The sequence below is a fragment of the Chiloscyllium plagiosum genome, unplaced genomic scaffold, assembly GCF_037043375.1.
Source record: "Chiloscyllium plagiosum isolate Xiang-an unplaced genomic scaffold, Cpla_swu_hap1 HiC_scaffold_34, whole genome shotgun sequence".
Classification (NCBI taxonomy): Eukaryota; Metazoa; Chordata; class Chondrichthyes; order Orectolobiformes; family Hemiscylliidae; genus Chiloscyllium; species Chiloscyllium plagiosum.
Genome location: NW_028270172.1, coordinates 14,023,099 through 14,040,847, shown reverse-complemented (window position 1 = coordinate 14,040,847; position 17,749 = coordinate 14,023,099). Strand labels below are relative to the sequence as shown.

Below are 17,749 nucleotides of genomic sequence, written 5' to 3'. Positions count from 1 at the left end.
CGGCCTACTCCTGCTCCTATATACTTCTATAATGAAGGATGGAGTAGGTGTATCCATTTTGGTGCTTCCCCAAGTTGACAATCGTCTTCTTAAAGACACAGTAAACCAATGTACTTCTGAGGAGCGTTTTAAGACCCACAGTGATGCGCTTAGCCTAGAAATGGGTCTGGCATGACACATCATTTGAGGATAATTAGGGATGGGCAACAAATGCTGGCCTTGGCAGTGACGCCAATGTCCCATAAAGGAAAGAAATGTGGTTTCACGTCTCGGGGCTACTAGGTGCTTTACATGAAGTGACGGCATGTGGTTATATTAATGCATGTGCGACTTGATGCACATCTGCTGCCTTCTAAAACTCGTAACAAATGATTGATTTGGTTACTGGTTGTTGACAGGTTTTAACATCAGTCGTGACTGAGTGACCGAACTTCCGAGCAGGCTTCTGAGGGATTTATGGTCCCACAGCTGTAAAGACCACAGCAACAAGACTCTCCTAAGATACAGAATGAGGAAGCAGACTTTGCACGCTGCTAATTTTTGGGGAGAAAAGACATATATCGTTTTGCAACATCTGTTAAAATGATAATTATTTTAACAGATGCTCCAGCACAATGAGTATAATTTTGCAGCTTGACGAACAGATGATGTTTATGTTTGTATGGTGAGAAACTGTCTATATTAAATGGGGTCTCTGACTAAGAACAGCAAGAGCAGCCGTGCTAATAGTCAGTGATAATCATCCCTACTGCGCAAACAATTTTGCCTTCACCTCCAAGTGATAAGGAATTATACAGAGACTATTCAAAGTAATTCCTTAAATTTCATCATCAGAAAAGGGTTAATGCTTGTTAGGGGACTACTGTCTATGCTTTCCCAAGGCAGATGAATATGAATTATCAAAAGACGTTGTCTCAGTTCTAAAGATGAGTCCTATCTGATTGTTGCTGTACTCTAAAGCACACCGTTTCCACACACCTTTCAAGCCCACTTTCCCACGTAGTCACCTCAGGTTTAAACTTCAGACGCACCCTCCTGATCTTTGGCCAGATTGGAGGATCTCTTTGTTAGCCTGCTCCTGGGCCTGGTCAAGGTGGCCATTGACAGGGTGCAATAGTGGGCAGTTGAGTCGATTGGCTAACTGGCCAGCCTGCCCCCTTCACATATCTGCAGAGAGGGAGCAAGCAGTACCCATAGTACACTTGGAAATCCTTCTGTGACCAATGGGCACTGCAGCGGTTGATGAAGTACCATCAGCCCCAGAAATTATATTAAGATTTAATGTGTTAAGTATCCTTTAAAGTGTTGCACTTGGGCATAGAGGTGCTATCAATAGTTACTTTGTTTGTTAATTGTTTGCTTAAGAATTGATATCCCTTTCGGTTGGGCCTTTTATTTTCATAATTATTTTAATTAGGATTTAAAAATGGAATTGCCAGAGGAATATTCACCAGTTGTGTGGAATAGGGAGCAACAACCAGGGGTAGGGTGACCAGGAATTAGTTAGCAACCCTGCCCCACGCACCTGCCACCCCATGTTACCATAAACAAGGGCAGCCCCTACAAAAGGGGGAGTTCGATCATGTGTGCCCTTTGTGAATGCAGACACACTCTGAGAGGACCCACTAATTTTTCCTGAGTTTTGAAACTAAATGAACTCAACTGAACTGCCGAAAACAGTTCTGTTTTCCTGGAAATTGGGTTTTCATTTTGTCTCCAAGGCCAATCTTATGGAAGCTATGTGAAATATTCCCTGGCAGCATGTAGCAGAGAAGAAAGCAGTGTTGCCAACAAGAGTTGTAGCATTTATTCTTTGCAGATGGCTGGTTTGGAATGGATGAAAGTTTTTGAATGGCTGTTCTTCGATAAATGGCCAAACTCAGATAGTGTATGTGAGCAAGCGCTGACTCTCCCTCACTCAGGGTGGGTAGATTGGGCGAATTGTGAGTTTCAAAAAGGCATCAACAAATTGGCAGGTTGGTGGCGGATGAAGTGCAATGCAGAGAATTGTCACGTGATATACTTTGGTATGAAGGGCTTGGAGAGGCGGATATAATTTGGTATGAAGGGCTTGGAGAGGCAGGATAAAATGAAATGTAGTATTCTAGAGTGTATAGGAACAGAGAGAGCTGGGTGTACATGGTGCAGAAGTTATTAAGGTGGCAGGATAGGCGGAGAGACTAGTTGATAAAATATACAGTACTCTAGGGTTCATTAATAGGGCATATGTACAAGAGCAGAGTGGGTATGAGGAACTCATATAGGACACTGGTTAGACCTCAGCTAGCGTATTGTACAGTTTTGGGTGCCACATTATAGGAAGGAGGTGAATATAAAAGAGACTAAAGGGCAACTTTTTCATGCAGAAGGTGGTATGTGAATGGAATGAGCTGCCAGAGGAAGGGGTGGAGGCTTGTATAATTGCAACATTTAAAAGGCATCTGAATAGGTATATGAATGGGAAGGGTTTGGAGGATATGGGTGGGTGCTAGCAGGTGGGACTAGATTGGGTTGGGATATCTGGTCGGCATGGACAAATTGGACCAAAGAGTCTGTTTCTGTGATGTACATCTCTATGACTCTATTTGATAGAAGTTGACAAACTCAGGAGGGGGATGAGCAGAGTGGATAGGCAGAAACTAGAGGGCACAATTTAAAGAGTTTTGCCAAAGAAGCATATGGGAGGTGAGAAAATACTTTCTCACACAGTGAGTATCCGCACAGGATCTTGACATTCAGGAGGCCTCTCATGGCCTGTTTGTTGGTCAAGCTACTAAAGTTTGGTTCATCTTGAGTAGCTAGGGTCCCTCCTGTAACATAAGCAAGCACAGACCATTGTTATGAAACATGTTCTTGTCCTAGAGTCATAATGTGCGTGCTTGGCTGACAGCCCAGACACATATAAAATGATTATCTCAGTGGAGACTGTTTTGGTAACTGGAGATAACTGTTGCCATTTCTTGATTGATTGGTTTAAGTAGTTATAATAAAGTTGCTCTTGCTACAGCCTGTTTTGTCAATATCATTGGCATCATTACCCAGTGCCATTTGGCCCAACAAGAGTAAACCACCCAGACTCATTTGTCCTTACTAATACACATCACCTATACATCCCTGGACACTATGGTCAATTTAGCATGGCCAATCTGCATATCTTTGGATTGTGGAATGAAACCGGAGCACCCGGAGGAAGCCCACACAGACACAGGGAGAATCTGCAAACTCCACACAGACAGCCACTCGAGGCTGGAATTGAACCCTTGTAGTATGAGGCAGCAGTGGGCCACTGTTCTTCCCTATCCTCCTGCTTGTTCCCCATACCCTCATACATTAGTTTTATTCAAATAATCATTCAATGCCCTCCGAAAAACTCAACCGAACCTGCCTCCACCACACATGCAGGGAGTACATTCCAGACCCTAATTACTGACTGAGTGAAAAAGATTTTCCCCACTTCATCAATGCTTCTTTTGCATTTTAAATCTATATCCACTCGTTCTTAATAAAAACTGAAAGAGCTGCAGATGCTGTAAATCAGAAACAAAAGCAAGAATTGCTAGAAAAGCTCAGCAGGTCTGGCAGCATCTGTGGACAGAAATCAGAGTTAATGTTTTGGTCTGAGTGACCCTTCCTAAGATTCTCTCTTGTTCTTGTACCTTTTACACGCGGGAACAGCGTCTCCCTATCTATTCGAAAAACCCCCTCGTGATTTTGTGAACTTCCATCAGAACTCCTCTTAACCTTCTCCTCTGCAGAAAGAACAGTCCCAATCTCTCCAATCTACCCTCAGAGCTGAACCATTCTTGTAAACAGTTTCTGGTGTTAAGTGATTAACAGAAAGAACAGTACAGAGGAACCTCGATTATCTGAATGAGGTGGGCAGGCACTATTTCGTTCGGATAATTGATTATTTGGATATTTGATTTTACCTTAACCAAGGGAAGCCATTAAACAAGGTCCTGAACAGCTTCTACGATTACAAGAGCATTTGTCAGTTTCCGGGAACTCAGTCTCATGATCGAAAGACAAAAACACCGCCTCGCACATGCGTTTACTATCTCGGCCTTTTTTTAATGAACGGCCCGATAAAGTGATGGAAATACAGTCAAATGCTTATTTTTGCAAAGGGCTGTGTAACTAACCCTTATCTAAATAATATCCAATCACTGTTGCTTGAGGTGCTTGCATTTCTTTGTTCTTGCTAACATTTTCACATGTCCTTCAGTATGGGTACATCGAAAACACTTACCTCTTTGATGTAACATTTTTGACGGACCTTGAGATCTTTGAATAGTCCGAAATTCAGATAATTGATATTCAGATAATCGTGGTTCCTCTGTACATCACATAGTTTCATGAGTTACGTGGACACAAGGAGCTATGATGAATGTGCTGCAAATTGGAATGGCATCAGGTGTCTGTGCTCTTTGTTACATTAATAGTGAGAAGCTACTAATTGAAAAGCTCTTGAGGACACTATTGGTTCATGCTTTAACGTTGGTTTCAAACTAGCTTTTAGAGTAATTCAGATTTATTTACAGTTAAAAGACAAAAGTTAAACATATTTGAAAATAAGAGAGGCATGAACATTGTCAGAGACAAAAACATTGCAGTTGCTGGAATCCAAAATGGACAGGCAGGAGGCTGGGGGAACACAGCAAGGCAGGCAGAGTCAGGAGGGACAGGCAGGAGGCTGGGGGAACACAGCAAGGCAGGCAGAGTCAGGAGGGACAGGCAGGAGGCTGGGGGAACACAGCAAGGCAGGCAGAGTCAGGAGGGACAGGCAGGAGGCTGGGGGAACACAGCAAGGCAGGCAGAGTCAGGAGGGACAGGCAGGAGGCTGGGGGAACACAGCAAGGCAGGCAGAGTCAAGAGGGACAGGCAGGAGGCTGGGGGAACACAGCAAGGCAGGCAGAGTCAGGAGGGACAGGCAGGAGGCTGGGGGAACACAGCAAGGCAGGCAGAGTCAGGAGGGACAGGCGGAGGCTGGGGGAACACAGCAAGGCAGGCAGAGTCAGGAGGGACAGGCAGGAGGCTGGGGGAACACAGCAAGGCAGGCAGAGTCAGGAGGGACAGGCAGGAGGCTGGGGGAACACAGCAAGGCAGGCAGAGTCAAGAGGGACAGGCAGGAGGCTGGGGGAACACAGCAAGGCAGGCAGAGTCAGGAGGGACAGGCAGGAGGCTGGGGGAACACAGCAAGGCAGGCAGAGTCAGGAGGGACAGGCAGGAGGCTGGGGGAACACAGCAAGGCAGGCAGAGTCAGAAGGGACAGGCAGGAGGCTGGGGGAACACAGCAAGGCAGGCAGAGTCAGGAGGGACAGGCAGGAGGCTGGGGGAACACAGCAAGGCAGGCAGAGTCAGGAGGCTGGGGGAACACAGCAAGGCAGACAGAGTCAGGAGGGACAGGCAGGAGGCTGGGGGAACACAGCAAGGCAGGCAGAGTCAGGAGGCTGGGGGAACACAGCAAGGCAGGCAGAGTCCGGAGGGACAGGCAGGAGGCTGGGGGAACACAGCAAGGCAGGCAGAGTCAGGAGGGACAGGCAGGAGGCTGGGGGAACACAGCAAGGCAGGCAGAGTCAGGAGGTGCAAAAGTCCATGTTTCGGGTGTAACCCTTCTTTAGGGCTGAGGGTGGGTATAGTGGGAGCTGCAGGTTAACATCTGGAAGCTTTTAAATTGATTCATTTGGACGTGACACTGAGTCATTCTGCCTTGTTCTGAACATTTTCCAGTATTCTATCACTAATGCTTGTTTCTTTCATATTTACATGTATTTGATCAATCGCTAAGTTGCAGGAACAAGAATTTCCTGGTTCTCCAATCTAAGCTGACTCCTCTAAGTGTTCCTTAAATAATCCAGGAAACATAAAGCAGGCACGGTGGTCAGTGGTGGTCCTGTGGTGTGGGTTGACCCCTTTCTCCCCACCCAAAGGCTCAGGGTCCCACCCCAGGACCTTTACACCTGGAAGGCCCATCAGAGGCCTTTTAGCAGCTGGATGCAATGGTTGGTAAGTGTGGGTTGGGAATGGAGGTACCCACGCCTCAATTCCCAAAAATCCTAAATAACAAAACCTTCATTTTGGAGCCATCTCACCAGGTTAGTAGGAGTTAGCTGTGGGGAGGGGAATCTCTGAAGCTGCCTGTTGTAGTATTAGGTGTGTGTGCTGGTGAAGCAGCAGCTGTATAATAAACAGGAAGTGCCAAGGCACAAGGACAATAATGTGGGTTGAATTGGTTAATAGTTGGCGTTCCTCTCTCTCTTTTAATGCTGTGTAAAAAGCAAATTAGCTACAGATGGGAACTCAGCTGTGCCTCATTATTGTTTACCCGTCCCTCCTGGCCTGTAGGCACTGACGGATCATCACTGCGTGCAAGGATGGTCCTTTGTAATTGGCATCACTTCACAGAGGCTAATAAAATCCATAAGACCATTAGACATAAGCCATTCAGCCCTTTCAGTCTGCTCCACTATTCAATGAGATCATGGCTGGATATTGTGAAATTGGAGAGGGTTCAGAAAAGACTTACCAGGATATTGCTGGGCATAGAGGATTCCAGATATGAAAATAGACTGGACAGGCTGAAAGTTTTTTTCACTGGAGCATAGGAGGTTGAGGAGTGACCTTGTAGAGGTTTGTAAAATCATGAGGGGCACGGATATGGTGAATAGTTTAGATTAGATTACTTATAGTGTGGAAACAGGCCCTTCGGCCCAACAAGCCCACACCGACCCTCCGAAGAGCAACCCACCCAGACCCATTCCCCTACATTCACATCTGACTAATGCACCAAATACTACGGGCAATTTAGCATGGCCAATTCACCCAACCTGCACATCTTTGGACTGTGGGAGGAAACCAGAGCACTCAGAGGAAACCCACACAGACACAGGGAGAATGTGCAAACTCCACACAGACAGTTGCCTGAGGTGGGAATTGAACCCGGGTCCCTGGTGCTAACCGCTGAGTCACCGTGCCGCCCCGAGGGTCTTTTCTTCCCAGGATGGGGGAGTTCTAAACCAGGGGGCATATTTTTAAGGCAAGAGGAGAACGAGTTAAAAAGGAGATGAGAGACAACTTTTTTTACACAGGCAGTGGCTCATGTGTGAAATGAATTGCCAGAGAAAGTGGTAGATACAGGTACAGTTACAACATACAACGGGCATTTGGATAAGTTCATGAATAGGAAAGGCTTGGAGGAATATGGGCTAATACAGGCAGATGGGACTAGTTTAGTTTGGGAATAGGATTGGTATGGACTGGTTGGATCGAAGTGTCTGTGTCCATGCTGTCTGACTCTATAACTCTATGATAATCCTCAACACAACCCTCCTGGCTTTTTCCCATAATCCCTGATTCTGTTACTGATAAAAAAAAAGCTCTGTATTTCAGCCTTGAATATATTTAATGACACAGCCTGGGATCACTAGTGAGGTCATTAAGTAAGTTCAAGGCTGAGATAGACAGATTTTAATCAGGCAGGGAATTGAGGGTTATGGGGAAAAGGCAGGATTATCAGATCAGTTGTGATCTCACTGCATAGCAGATCAGACTTGATGGGCTGAATGTCCTACTTCTGCTACATCTTAAGTCCTTATTGAACTATGTAAGGAAGTATTGAGACAGATGAATTTGTTGAAAGAAGAAAGTTTTAAGAAATATCTAAATGGGAGAGGTCTGATTCAGTGAGGGACGAGGCAACTAAAAACATAGTGCTCGGAGTGCCTGAAATAGAGAAAACAGAGGAAGCCACATTGGGAGGAGTGGATGGATCTTCCTTATATTTACTCACAGCATCTAATCTAGGCCAGCATTTATTGGTCAGCCGTATTTACCTTGGAGAAGGTGGTGTTCAACCACTCCGGTCCTTGGGATGCCTGTTAGTGAGAGTTATCACTTTGATCCCAGTGACACGGAAGGAATGGCGATATATTTCCAAGTCAGGCTGGCGAGTGGCTTGGAGGGGAACTTGTAGAACATGATTTCCCATCTCGAGAGTATTGTGTTGGAAAAGCATCTGAGGAGCAGGAAAATCGAAGTTTCGGGCATAAGCCCTTCATCAGGAAATAGAAACTTCAAGGTAGGCATCCTTGGAAGATGCCCGAAATGTTGATTCTCCTGCTCCTCGGATGCTGCCTGACCAGCTCTGCTTTTCCAGCGCCACACTCTCAACTCTGATCTCTAGCATCTTCAGTCCTCACTTTCTCTTAGTGGTTTCCCATGTATCTGCTGATCTTATGCTTCCAGGTGGTAGAGGCTGTGGGTATCTGAGGTGCTGTTGAAAGAGCCATGGTGAGTTGCTGCAGTACATCCTGGAGATGGCGCACACTGCTGTAATTGTGAGGAGTGAGTGTTGAAGGTGGATCTGGTGCCAATCAAACTGGCTGCTGGATGGTGTCAAGCTTTTTGAGTGTTGTTGGATCTGTCCCCATCCAGGCAAGTGGGGAGATCCAAGGGGTTCAGGTACATAATTCTGTGAAGCTTGTATCATATATAAACAGGGTGGTTAAAAAGGCTTTTAGCACACTTGACTTCAGTGCACAGTCTTTTGGTTATAGGAGTTGGGAAGTCATGTTGAGGTTGTATTGGACATTGGTGAGGCCTCTTCTGGATTACTTTGTCCAGTTCTGGTCACCCTGTTATAGGAAAGAGATTATTAAGCTGGAAAGGGGTCAGGAGGGAGTTACTGGGATGTTGCTGGGTATGGAAGGTTTGAGTTATAAAGAAAGGCTGGATAGACTGCGACTTTTTTCACTGGAGCATAGGAGATAGAGAGGTGACCTTATCGAAATTTATAAAACCACGAGGAGTGTAGATAGAGTTAATGGTAGGTGTCTTTTCCCTCTGGTGGGGGATTTCAAGACTAGGGGGCATGTTTTTAAGGTGAGATAAGAGTGATTTTAAAAAGATATGAGGGGCAATTTGTTTCCACAGAGGGTGGTTTGCACGCGGAGTGAACTTCCTGAGGAAGTGGTGGATTTAGGCACACTTACAACAGTTAAAGGATATTTAGACAAGCAGATGAATAGGAAAGGTTTGGAGGGATATGGGCCAGGAACAGGCAGATAATTTTGGGATTATGTTTGGCATGGACTGGTTGATCTGAAGGCTCTGTTTCTGTGTTGTATGACTCTGTGACTCCAAGGCTCTATACACACTCCTGACTCACATTATAGATGGTGGACAGGCTTTGAGGAGTCCGGAGGTGGGTTATTTGCTGTAGTGTTTTCAAGCCTCTGACTTGCTCTTGAAGTCACAGTATTCCGCCTGACTAGTCCAGTTCAGTTTCTGGTCAATGGTAACCCCCCCCAGAATATTTACAGAGGGGGAATTCAGTGATGATTATGGTCTTGAATTTAAAGGAGATGGTCAGATTCTCTGTAGAAGGGAGGATTGTATGGTTGGCAGAATTCTCAGGGATCAGGAGTGGTGAGGCCATGGAGGAATTTAAAAACCATATAATGGGTATGCACTATCAATAATATAGCACTTTATTTAAAACTTCCACATATCTTAATACCGGTCACTAAAACTCTTCAGAAGGTATCTGATTGCAAAACTAAGTTGGTATCACCTGAAGTGCCATGATGCATTGTACCAAAGTACTGCTCCTCTCTGCCAATGTTGGCATATGTAGCTTCTGTTTATAGAATAGAATCCCTACAGTGTGGAAACAGGCCCTTCGGCCCAACAAGTCCACACCGACCCTCCGAAGTGTAACCCACCCAGACCCATTCCCCTACCCTATTACTCTACATTTACCCCTGACTAATGCACCTAACCTACATCCCTGAACACTTTGGGCAATTTAGCAAGGCCAATCCACCCAACTTGCACATCTTTGGATTCAGTGTCTAACTTTTTTAGATTGTGGATTTAAGATTCTGTTAAACTAATGGTTTCATCTTTCTGTATTTCTTGCAGAATATTATGCTGGGTGTAATTAGAGCAGAGCTTGAACATAGTTTTATCACTAAGGAATTTTCCACTTCCTCTGTCTGCAGGAAGTAATTGCTCATTGGATAGCAGAGTGTCGCATTGCCATTGAACAAGCCCGGCTTCTTACACTGAAAGCAGCCAATGCAGTCGATACCATGGGGACCATGGCAGCAAGGAAGGAGGTAAAATGAAACTACCCTGTGCTTGGGAAATCTAAGACAAAGCATCTACTTGGGGAGACAATAGCCTAATGGTATTATCAACCAGACGAAAATGGGTACTGCCAATGCTGGAGATTAGAGTCAAGATTAGAGTGGTGCTGGAAAAGCACAGCATGAGCATTCCTGATGAAGGGCTTTTGCCCGAAATGTTGATTTTCCTGCTCCTTTGATGCCCCCTGACCCTGCTGTGCTTTTTCAGCACCACTCTAATTTTGACTCTAGTGTTATTTTCACTTACTGTTAGTCCAGAGACCCAGGTAATGTTCTGGGGTCCTGGGTTCGAATCCCATCACGACAAGTGGTGCAATTTGAGCTCAAAAAAAGTCATCTGGAATCAAGAGCCTGCTGATGAAAATGTGTCAATTGTCAGGCATTCTGTTTGCAGGCTCTGGACATTTCTCCCTGGCCTGCCCTCTCACAACCTCAAAACATTCCATTGTGTTGCACAGCTCAAAATGTATGCTGCATTTTGAATTTCAAGTTGCAAAACCTTCCTGCTCTTTCAGCTTTCTGTCAGTCCAGCTTTCATTTCGGTTCATAGTGCCAAAAGAACAAACTATGTGGTCTCTTACCAGATGAAGTCAAATATTTTACGAGATGAGTTTTTATGGTCTCAAATGGTGGTGGAAGCAGATTGAACTGTAATGTTCCACAATGAATTGAACAAAAACCTGAAATGGAAATCTTTACAGCGCTTGGGGCAAGAACAGGGATGTGTTATTGTTTTGGAGCTAATCTCTGTCTGATGTTTATTAATAGAATGACATTTTACAAGCATGCACCTCCTAACTCAAGCACATAGGAACAGACCCTTACTATAACTGAGTGAAAGTCCAATTAATAGCTATCAACTGCATTCATTTTATTAAAATATTGAATGAAGAATGATTTGTGTGGAGAACTCAGAGGCACAGAGGGTCAAATATCCTCCTATGTTGCTGGAAGAATCTATGCCTGTTTGCCTGACTCCATGCTGTTTTCTCTCACCTCAGATCGCCATGATCAAGGTTGTTGCTCCACGGATGGCCTGTAAAGTGGTGGACTGTGCCATTCAGGTCTATGGAGCAGGTGGAGTCTCTGAGGATCTCCCTTTTGCGCATATGTGAGTATCACAGAGCAGGTTGGAGCAATTATCACAAAAGTCATGTGCTGCAGTTCAGTTCCTGGACGGCACCGATATATGCAGATAGAAGGTCATGGTAGCTTACGCTATTTTGTTAACACACTGAATCAGACCGCAAATTGGAGGAACAACACCTCATCTTCCAACCTGGGCAGCCTACAGACCGGAGCACTCAACATTGAGTTCTCCAGTTTCAAATAGCTTCCCTTCCCATCCCCCGGCACCTTTCCCCTCACTTCCATTCCACTGACCGACCCTTCCTTTCAGCTACCACACAAATTCATTCCTCCCATCCACCAACCAGGCCACACCCTCTGCCTGTGTTCACCTATCCCTACTTCCCTACTCCACCTCTCTCCCCACCCAGAATTCTCTCCCCCCCCCCCCCCCCACCACCTTTATCTGCTGCTGCCGCCACACTCACCCCTCACCCCCAGTCCTGAAGAAGGGTCACAACCGAAACATTGAGTTCTCCACCTCCTGATGCTGCCTGGCTTGCTATGTTCTTCCAACCTTCGGCTTGGCTATTTTGCTAAGACGAAGCATTAAGATCTAGCCAGAGATTCAGTGACCATTACTAGGTGACTGTCCAATAGAAAGGTCTACTACCGTTTGTACAGGTTATTCTACCAGCCGCGAATGCCGGTCTCTCTGTTTTCTGATGAGTTTTTCCTGCTCAACATATCAATATCTTCACTCTTGGTACCCTCTGCTATTGCCTACGTATCCTCACCCAAAAACTGGATGACAATTCCGTTCCACCTGAACAGTGCATGGAGACTGGCTCTCTTTGTGCTTCTCCAACCATTTGCGGCTGAGTTGTAGTCGCGCTCTCTTGTCTGGTGATGAGTATAAAGAATCGACAGCCTGGAAATGTACCTTCAAGCTTCATCCACAGATCCAGAGGAGCCTCAGCCTTTCACAGTCGGAGTTAATGTGGAGAGTGATTTGAACTTTAGATCACAGCATTAGAGGAGCCATGTTGGGCCCACTCCGAATTAACTAGGTTTATTTACTTGGAAGAGTACCGTGTGTGCTCAACCAGCCATTCTTTGTAAAACCCATAACAAAACATGAGCATACTAATTAGGAGCTGGAGTAGGCCATTCAGCCCCTCAGGCCTCCTCCAATATTCACTGAGATTACAGATAATTTTTTTTGTTCATTCACTGCTGAAGGCATCACGGCTGGGCCCAGTATTTATTGCCCATCCCTAATTGCCCAGAAGGCAGTTAAGAGTCAACCACATTGCTGTGGTCCTGGACTCACATGTAGGCCAGATGGTAAGGATGGCAGATTTCCTTCCCTAAAGGACATTAATGAACTAGGTGGGTTTTTCTGACAATTGACAAAGTCATCGCCTTAATTCCAGATTTTCTGGAATTAAAATTCTACCATCTGCTGTGGCAGGTTTCGAACCCTGGTCCCCAGAACATTAGCTGGGTCTCTGCATTAGTAGTTCACCGATAATACTGCTTGGCTGTTCCCTTACCCAAACTGAGTGATTTGAGTGTGCACTTTTCTGCATATTCCTATCTATCCCCAATGCTTTTTGACTCCCTTGTTAGTGAAGACTTTATCCTTCTTGGCTGTAAAACCAGTCAGAGACTCTGCCTGCACAAATCTCTAGAGAAGGTCCAGAAAACATTTACAAGGATGTTGCCAGGGTTGGAGGATTTGAGCTAAAGGGAGATGCTGAATAGGCTGGGGCTGTTTTCCCTGGAGCGTCGGAGGCTGAGTGGGTGACCTTATAGAGGTTTATAAAGTCATGAGGGGCATGGACAGGATAAATAGACAAAGTCTCTTCCCTTGGGGAGTTTAGAACTAGAAGGCATACGTTTAGGGTGGGTAAGTCCAGAAATAGAGGGCATAGGTTTAGGGTGAGAGGGGAAAGATTTAAAAGAGGCCTAAGGGGCAATATTTTCACGCGGAGGGTGGTACGTGTATGGAATGAGCTGCCAGAGGATGTGGTGGAGGCTGGTACAATGGCAACATTTAAGAGGCATCTGGATGGGTACATGAATAGGAAGGGTTTGGAGGGATATGGGCCGGGTGCTGGCAGGTGGGACTAGATTGGGTTGGGATATCTGGTCAGCATGGACGGGTTGGACTGAAGGGTCTGTTTCCGCGCTGTACATCTCTATGACTCTATGACTCATGACCCACTGAGAGAAAGAATTTCTTCTTAGCTCCACCTTAAATGGGAGATCCCTTATTTTTAAACCCTTGCTTCCCTCCCATGCTAACGAGGGACACATCCTTTCAGAATGCAGCCTGCCAAATTTACTCAGCATTCTGGAGAAACTCAGCAGGTCTGGCAACACCTCTGCAGAGAAAATCAGAATTAAAGTTTGGCATTCTGATGGAGGATCATTGAATCAAAATGTTAACTCTGTTTTTCTCTATAGGTGCTACCAGACCTGCTAAACACTGATGGATACATGCCCATCCTATATCACTGCCACTCAACTGCCCAGGCAACCACGTTATGATGTTGGCAGGGTAATATTCAGGTCAATAGGCTTGTCAATGAGCCTACCTGACCAATAACAATCTTCAGAAACAATATTGATTTCAGTGCCTGCCCACCTTGTGAATTATGGGGGTAAAATTGCGGCTGAGTGAGTTTGTTTCTGACATATTTTACATATACTATGGACCAGATCAGACGCCCTCAAAATACTGTAAGAACGTAATCTAGACCCTAGCTTTTTCTTATTTTAACAGCAAATGTAAAATGCTGTGTTCCCGATGCATTGCGACTGGCCATTCTACTTGATGTTAAGCAAAATGAAATTTATTTAAACACTGTAGTTAAAATACACCCAAACAAAGAGGAATCTAGAACAACTTAACTCTCTTGGAAACTTAACCGAATAATAGATAGAGTAACTATTACTAATTTAACTGTTCCACTGTAGTAACATCTCAGAAACACAACCCTTGGCAAAAGGAAGGAAAATTCAGACACAGATTCTCACATGCAGTTCTCCAACCCAGGAGGAACACGTCAAAAGAGAAGTCAGAGAGAGTAGCAGCCAAGAGGCGTTCATGGAAGCTCCAACTCTTTGAGATCTTAAAGCTAAACCTAAAACCTATAAGTAGGTGAGAAAGTCTCACCTGTGAGAGCTGGGTACACCCAGGCTGCTTCCATTGGTCCAACTTGAAAAAGCAACTCAAAGTCTCAAAGCTGTTTACACAAGAGGTCTTCACTTGCTAACTTTCTACCTCTGCCTTACAACTTCTCTTCAACAAAACCAAGACAAAATAACCTCTGGAAAGTCACAGCATTAACACATCACAGACACAGCTATTGAGGTGAGCTGGCTTCAGTCAAGGGAGAGGATGGATCAAGATCCTGTTCATCCATACAGAAAGGAAGAAGGGAAAGGCTGTCAGCTGCTACCTCCATCACCAGATTTACACCCACACCAGCAGCAAGGCCTCGGGTACCACCACTGGGTAATGTCGCAATACACCAGGCCCACTAATAACCAGGCCCATCAATAAATAGGACCACCAATAACCAGCACCCCCCAATAACCAGGCCCTTCGCAATAACCAGGTCCCCAATAACCAGCCCCCCGCCATAACCAGGTCCCCAATAACCAGCCCCCCCATAACCAGGCCCCCCCACATAACCAGGCCCCCCCACATAACCAGGCCCTTCCCAATAACCAGGCCCCCAATAACCAGCCCCCCCAATAACCAGGCCCCCAATTAACCAGGCCCTTCCCAATAACCAGGCCCCCAATAACCAGGACCCCCAATAACCAGCCCCCCCCAATAACCAGCCCCCCAATAACCAGGCACTTCCCAATAACGATGCCCCCCCCAATAACCAGGCCCCCTTTAACCAGGCCCCCAATAACCAGGCCCCAATAAACAGACCCTTTCCAATAACCAGGCCCCCAAATAATCAGGCCCTTCCCAATAACCAGGTCCCCGAATAACCAGGCCCTTCCCAATAACCAGCACCCCCCTATAACCAAGCCCTTCGCAATAACCAGGACCCCCAATAACCAGGCCCTTTCCAATAACCAGCACCCCCCTATAACCAAGCCCTTCGCAATAACCAGGCCCTTCCCAATAACCAGGCACTTCCCAGTAACCAGGCCCCCAATAACCAGGCACTTCCCAATAACCAGCCCCCCAGTAACCAGGCCACCAATAACCAGGCACTTCCCAATAACCAGGCCCCCAATAACCAGGCCCCCAATAAACAGACCCTTTCCAATAACCAGGCCCTTCCCAATAACCAGCACCCCCCCCACTAACCAGCTCTCCCCAATAACCAGGTCTCCCCAATGCACATGCCTCCCCAATAACCAGTCTCTTCCCAATAACCAGGCCCTTCCCAACAACCAGGTTCCCTGCCAATAACCAGGCCCCCATAACCAGGCCCCCCCATAACCATGCCCCACAATATCCATGAACCCAAAAACCAGACCCCCCAAATTCCAGGCCTACCAATAACCAGGCCTCCAATGCACCAGGATGTCATGCATAATATCTGCCTGTTTTTCTGCTGGAGGTCATATTGTGCAGCAGGTAGTATCCCTGTCTCTGAGCTAGCAGTTCTAAGTTTGAGTCCCACTCCAGGAATTGATGGGTAAGGAAGTTGTGTTTGTAACGTGGTCAGACAGGTTGAGGATCAACCTGTAAATCCTTCCAACCCATGCAAATGGCAGGCAGTGAGAGAGGGGGAGATTCCTGGTCATTTGGAGTTTTGCCCATTATTCCAGTCCATAGTTCCAGTCTAAAACAGACTTGTGAAAGTTTCAGGAGTATGTGCTCTGAATGAATGAGAACACATCATTTCTGCCTCTGACAGAAGCATATAGGGCCTTTTCCCAACATATCCTAGAGATAGCAACGCAAGAATAACCTTTCTCAGAGACAGCTGATGTGAACCCTAACTCCATCTGACCACCTTGTCTTCATATCCTCTTATCTCTTCAAACTGGAAAGTGATATTGTGATTCCTTAGGGCATTATTCTTTGATATTTTCTCCTTGGATAAGGGTAAGCTCAGTATCTCTGAGATACATCTCTCACTTCCACACTTCTTGGGGAGCTGTGATGATTGCCAGTATAGGGGGCAGGATGGGCGATGTGTCCACTCTCAAACAGCTATGTGTGGTGTGTGAAAGTGTAGACACACTACGTGAACCCCTTGGGGTGTGCCCTACATACATCCATCTCTAGAACAGAGCAGACTGCCAGGTTCATTGCAAGCTGTATGTACCTCGTGGTGTTTTTCTGCCCACACAGTGGGGGAAATCCTTCTCATCTCAGTCCTGAAAGGCTTACCCTTTATTCTTATGATTTGGAGATGCCGGTGTTGGACTGGGGTGTACAAAGTTAAAAATCACACAACACCAGGTTATAGTCCAACAGGTTTAATTGGAAGCACACTAGCTTTTGGAGCGACGCTCCTTCATCAGGTGACTATCTGGTGTTGTGTGATTTTTACCTTTATTCTTAGACTGGCTTGATGCTGACCCATTGAAATTCAGTGCAGTTTTGAATCCAGTGATACTTGGGCATCTATCAGACTACATCAAGTTCTGATGTCTTTCAGGTATTCAATGGTACGCAGCCTGCGTATAGCTGACGGGCCAGATGAAGTGCACCTCTCTGCGATAGCAAAACTGGAGCTGAGGGAGCAGCTTAAAAACTCCCCGGCGAAACTATAAGTAATTGTCAGAATGCAAGAGCATCCTGAAGAAGGGCTTATGCCCGAAACGTCGATTCTCCTGTTCCTTTGATGCTGCCTGACCTGCTGCGCTTTTCCAGCAACACATTTTTAAGCTCAGAATGCAAGAGCTGCCAGGCCAGCAGCTGACAGAGATAACATAACGTTGGTCTCCTGTTTTCCAATGCAATGATTGATTGAAGTATCAATTACCGGAAATATTACACGTTGGACAATGAACCACCTAACATATTAATTCAGCATCTGTACACCAATTACATCTGTGTTTCTGCTCTCCTAGCACCGCTGTGTTATAATTTGGAAAAACAACCATTCACGCAGAAGTGATTTATTTCTTTGTGTTTGGAGCGTATATTGGTGGGGAACAAATGTGTCAGAGGAAGCAAAACTGTTGGCATAATGCAGTAATAAAATGATCAAAAGCATGTTGTAGATTTGCATAATATAATTACTGTCAGTAAACTGTGACAATGCAGGGGAAGTAATGAAATCCCATATTCCCTGGCCTATTCTGCTGCTGCTCCTCGGTTTCTTTATTTATCCTGTACATTAATCAGTTTGAAGCAGTTATCGAGGACAGATTCCGCCAGAGCACTCTTCCCACTGCATAGAACCTGGCGTGTTCGAATGTATTAACAACAACTTGAGTGCCTTTAATGTACTGAGTTAAAAATCACACAATACCAGGTTATAGTCCAACAGGTTTATTCGGAAGCAGTAGCTTTAATGTACTGGAGCATCCAAAGGGAC

General features: G+C 45.7%; 1 protein-coding gene across 1 annotated transcript in view; it reads left to right on the top strand.

Annotated features, from left to right (window-relative positions):
• Positions 1–17,253, top strand: part of acad11 (acyl-CoA dehydrogenase family, member 11) — a 157,445-nt gene extending 140,192 nt beyond the window's left edge. The window contains exons 18-20 of the mRNA XM_087978495.1: positions 10,002–10,118; positions 11,150–11,259; positions 16,865–17,253. Coding sequence (XP_087834621.1) covers positions 10,002–10,118; positions 11,150–11,259; positions 16,865–16,979 — 342 coding nt within the window. The 3' untranslated portion in view covers positions 16,980–17,253. The remainder of the gene's footprint in view (positions 1–10,001; positions 10,119–11,149; positions 11,260–16,864) is intronic.
• Positions 17,254–17,749: the final 496 nt, after the last annotated feature.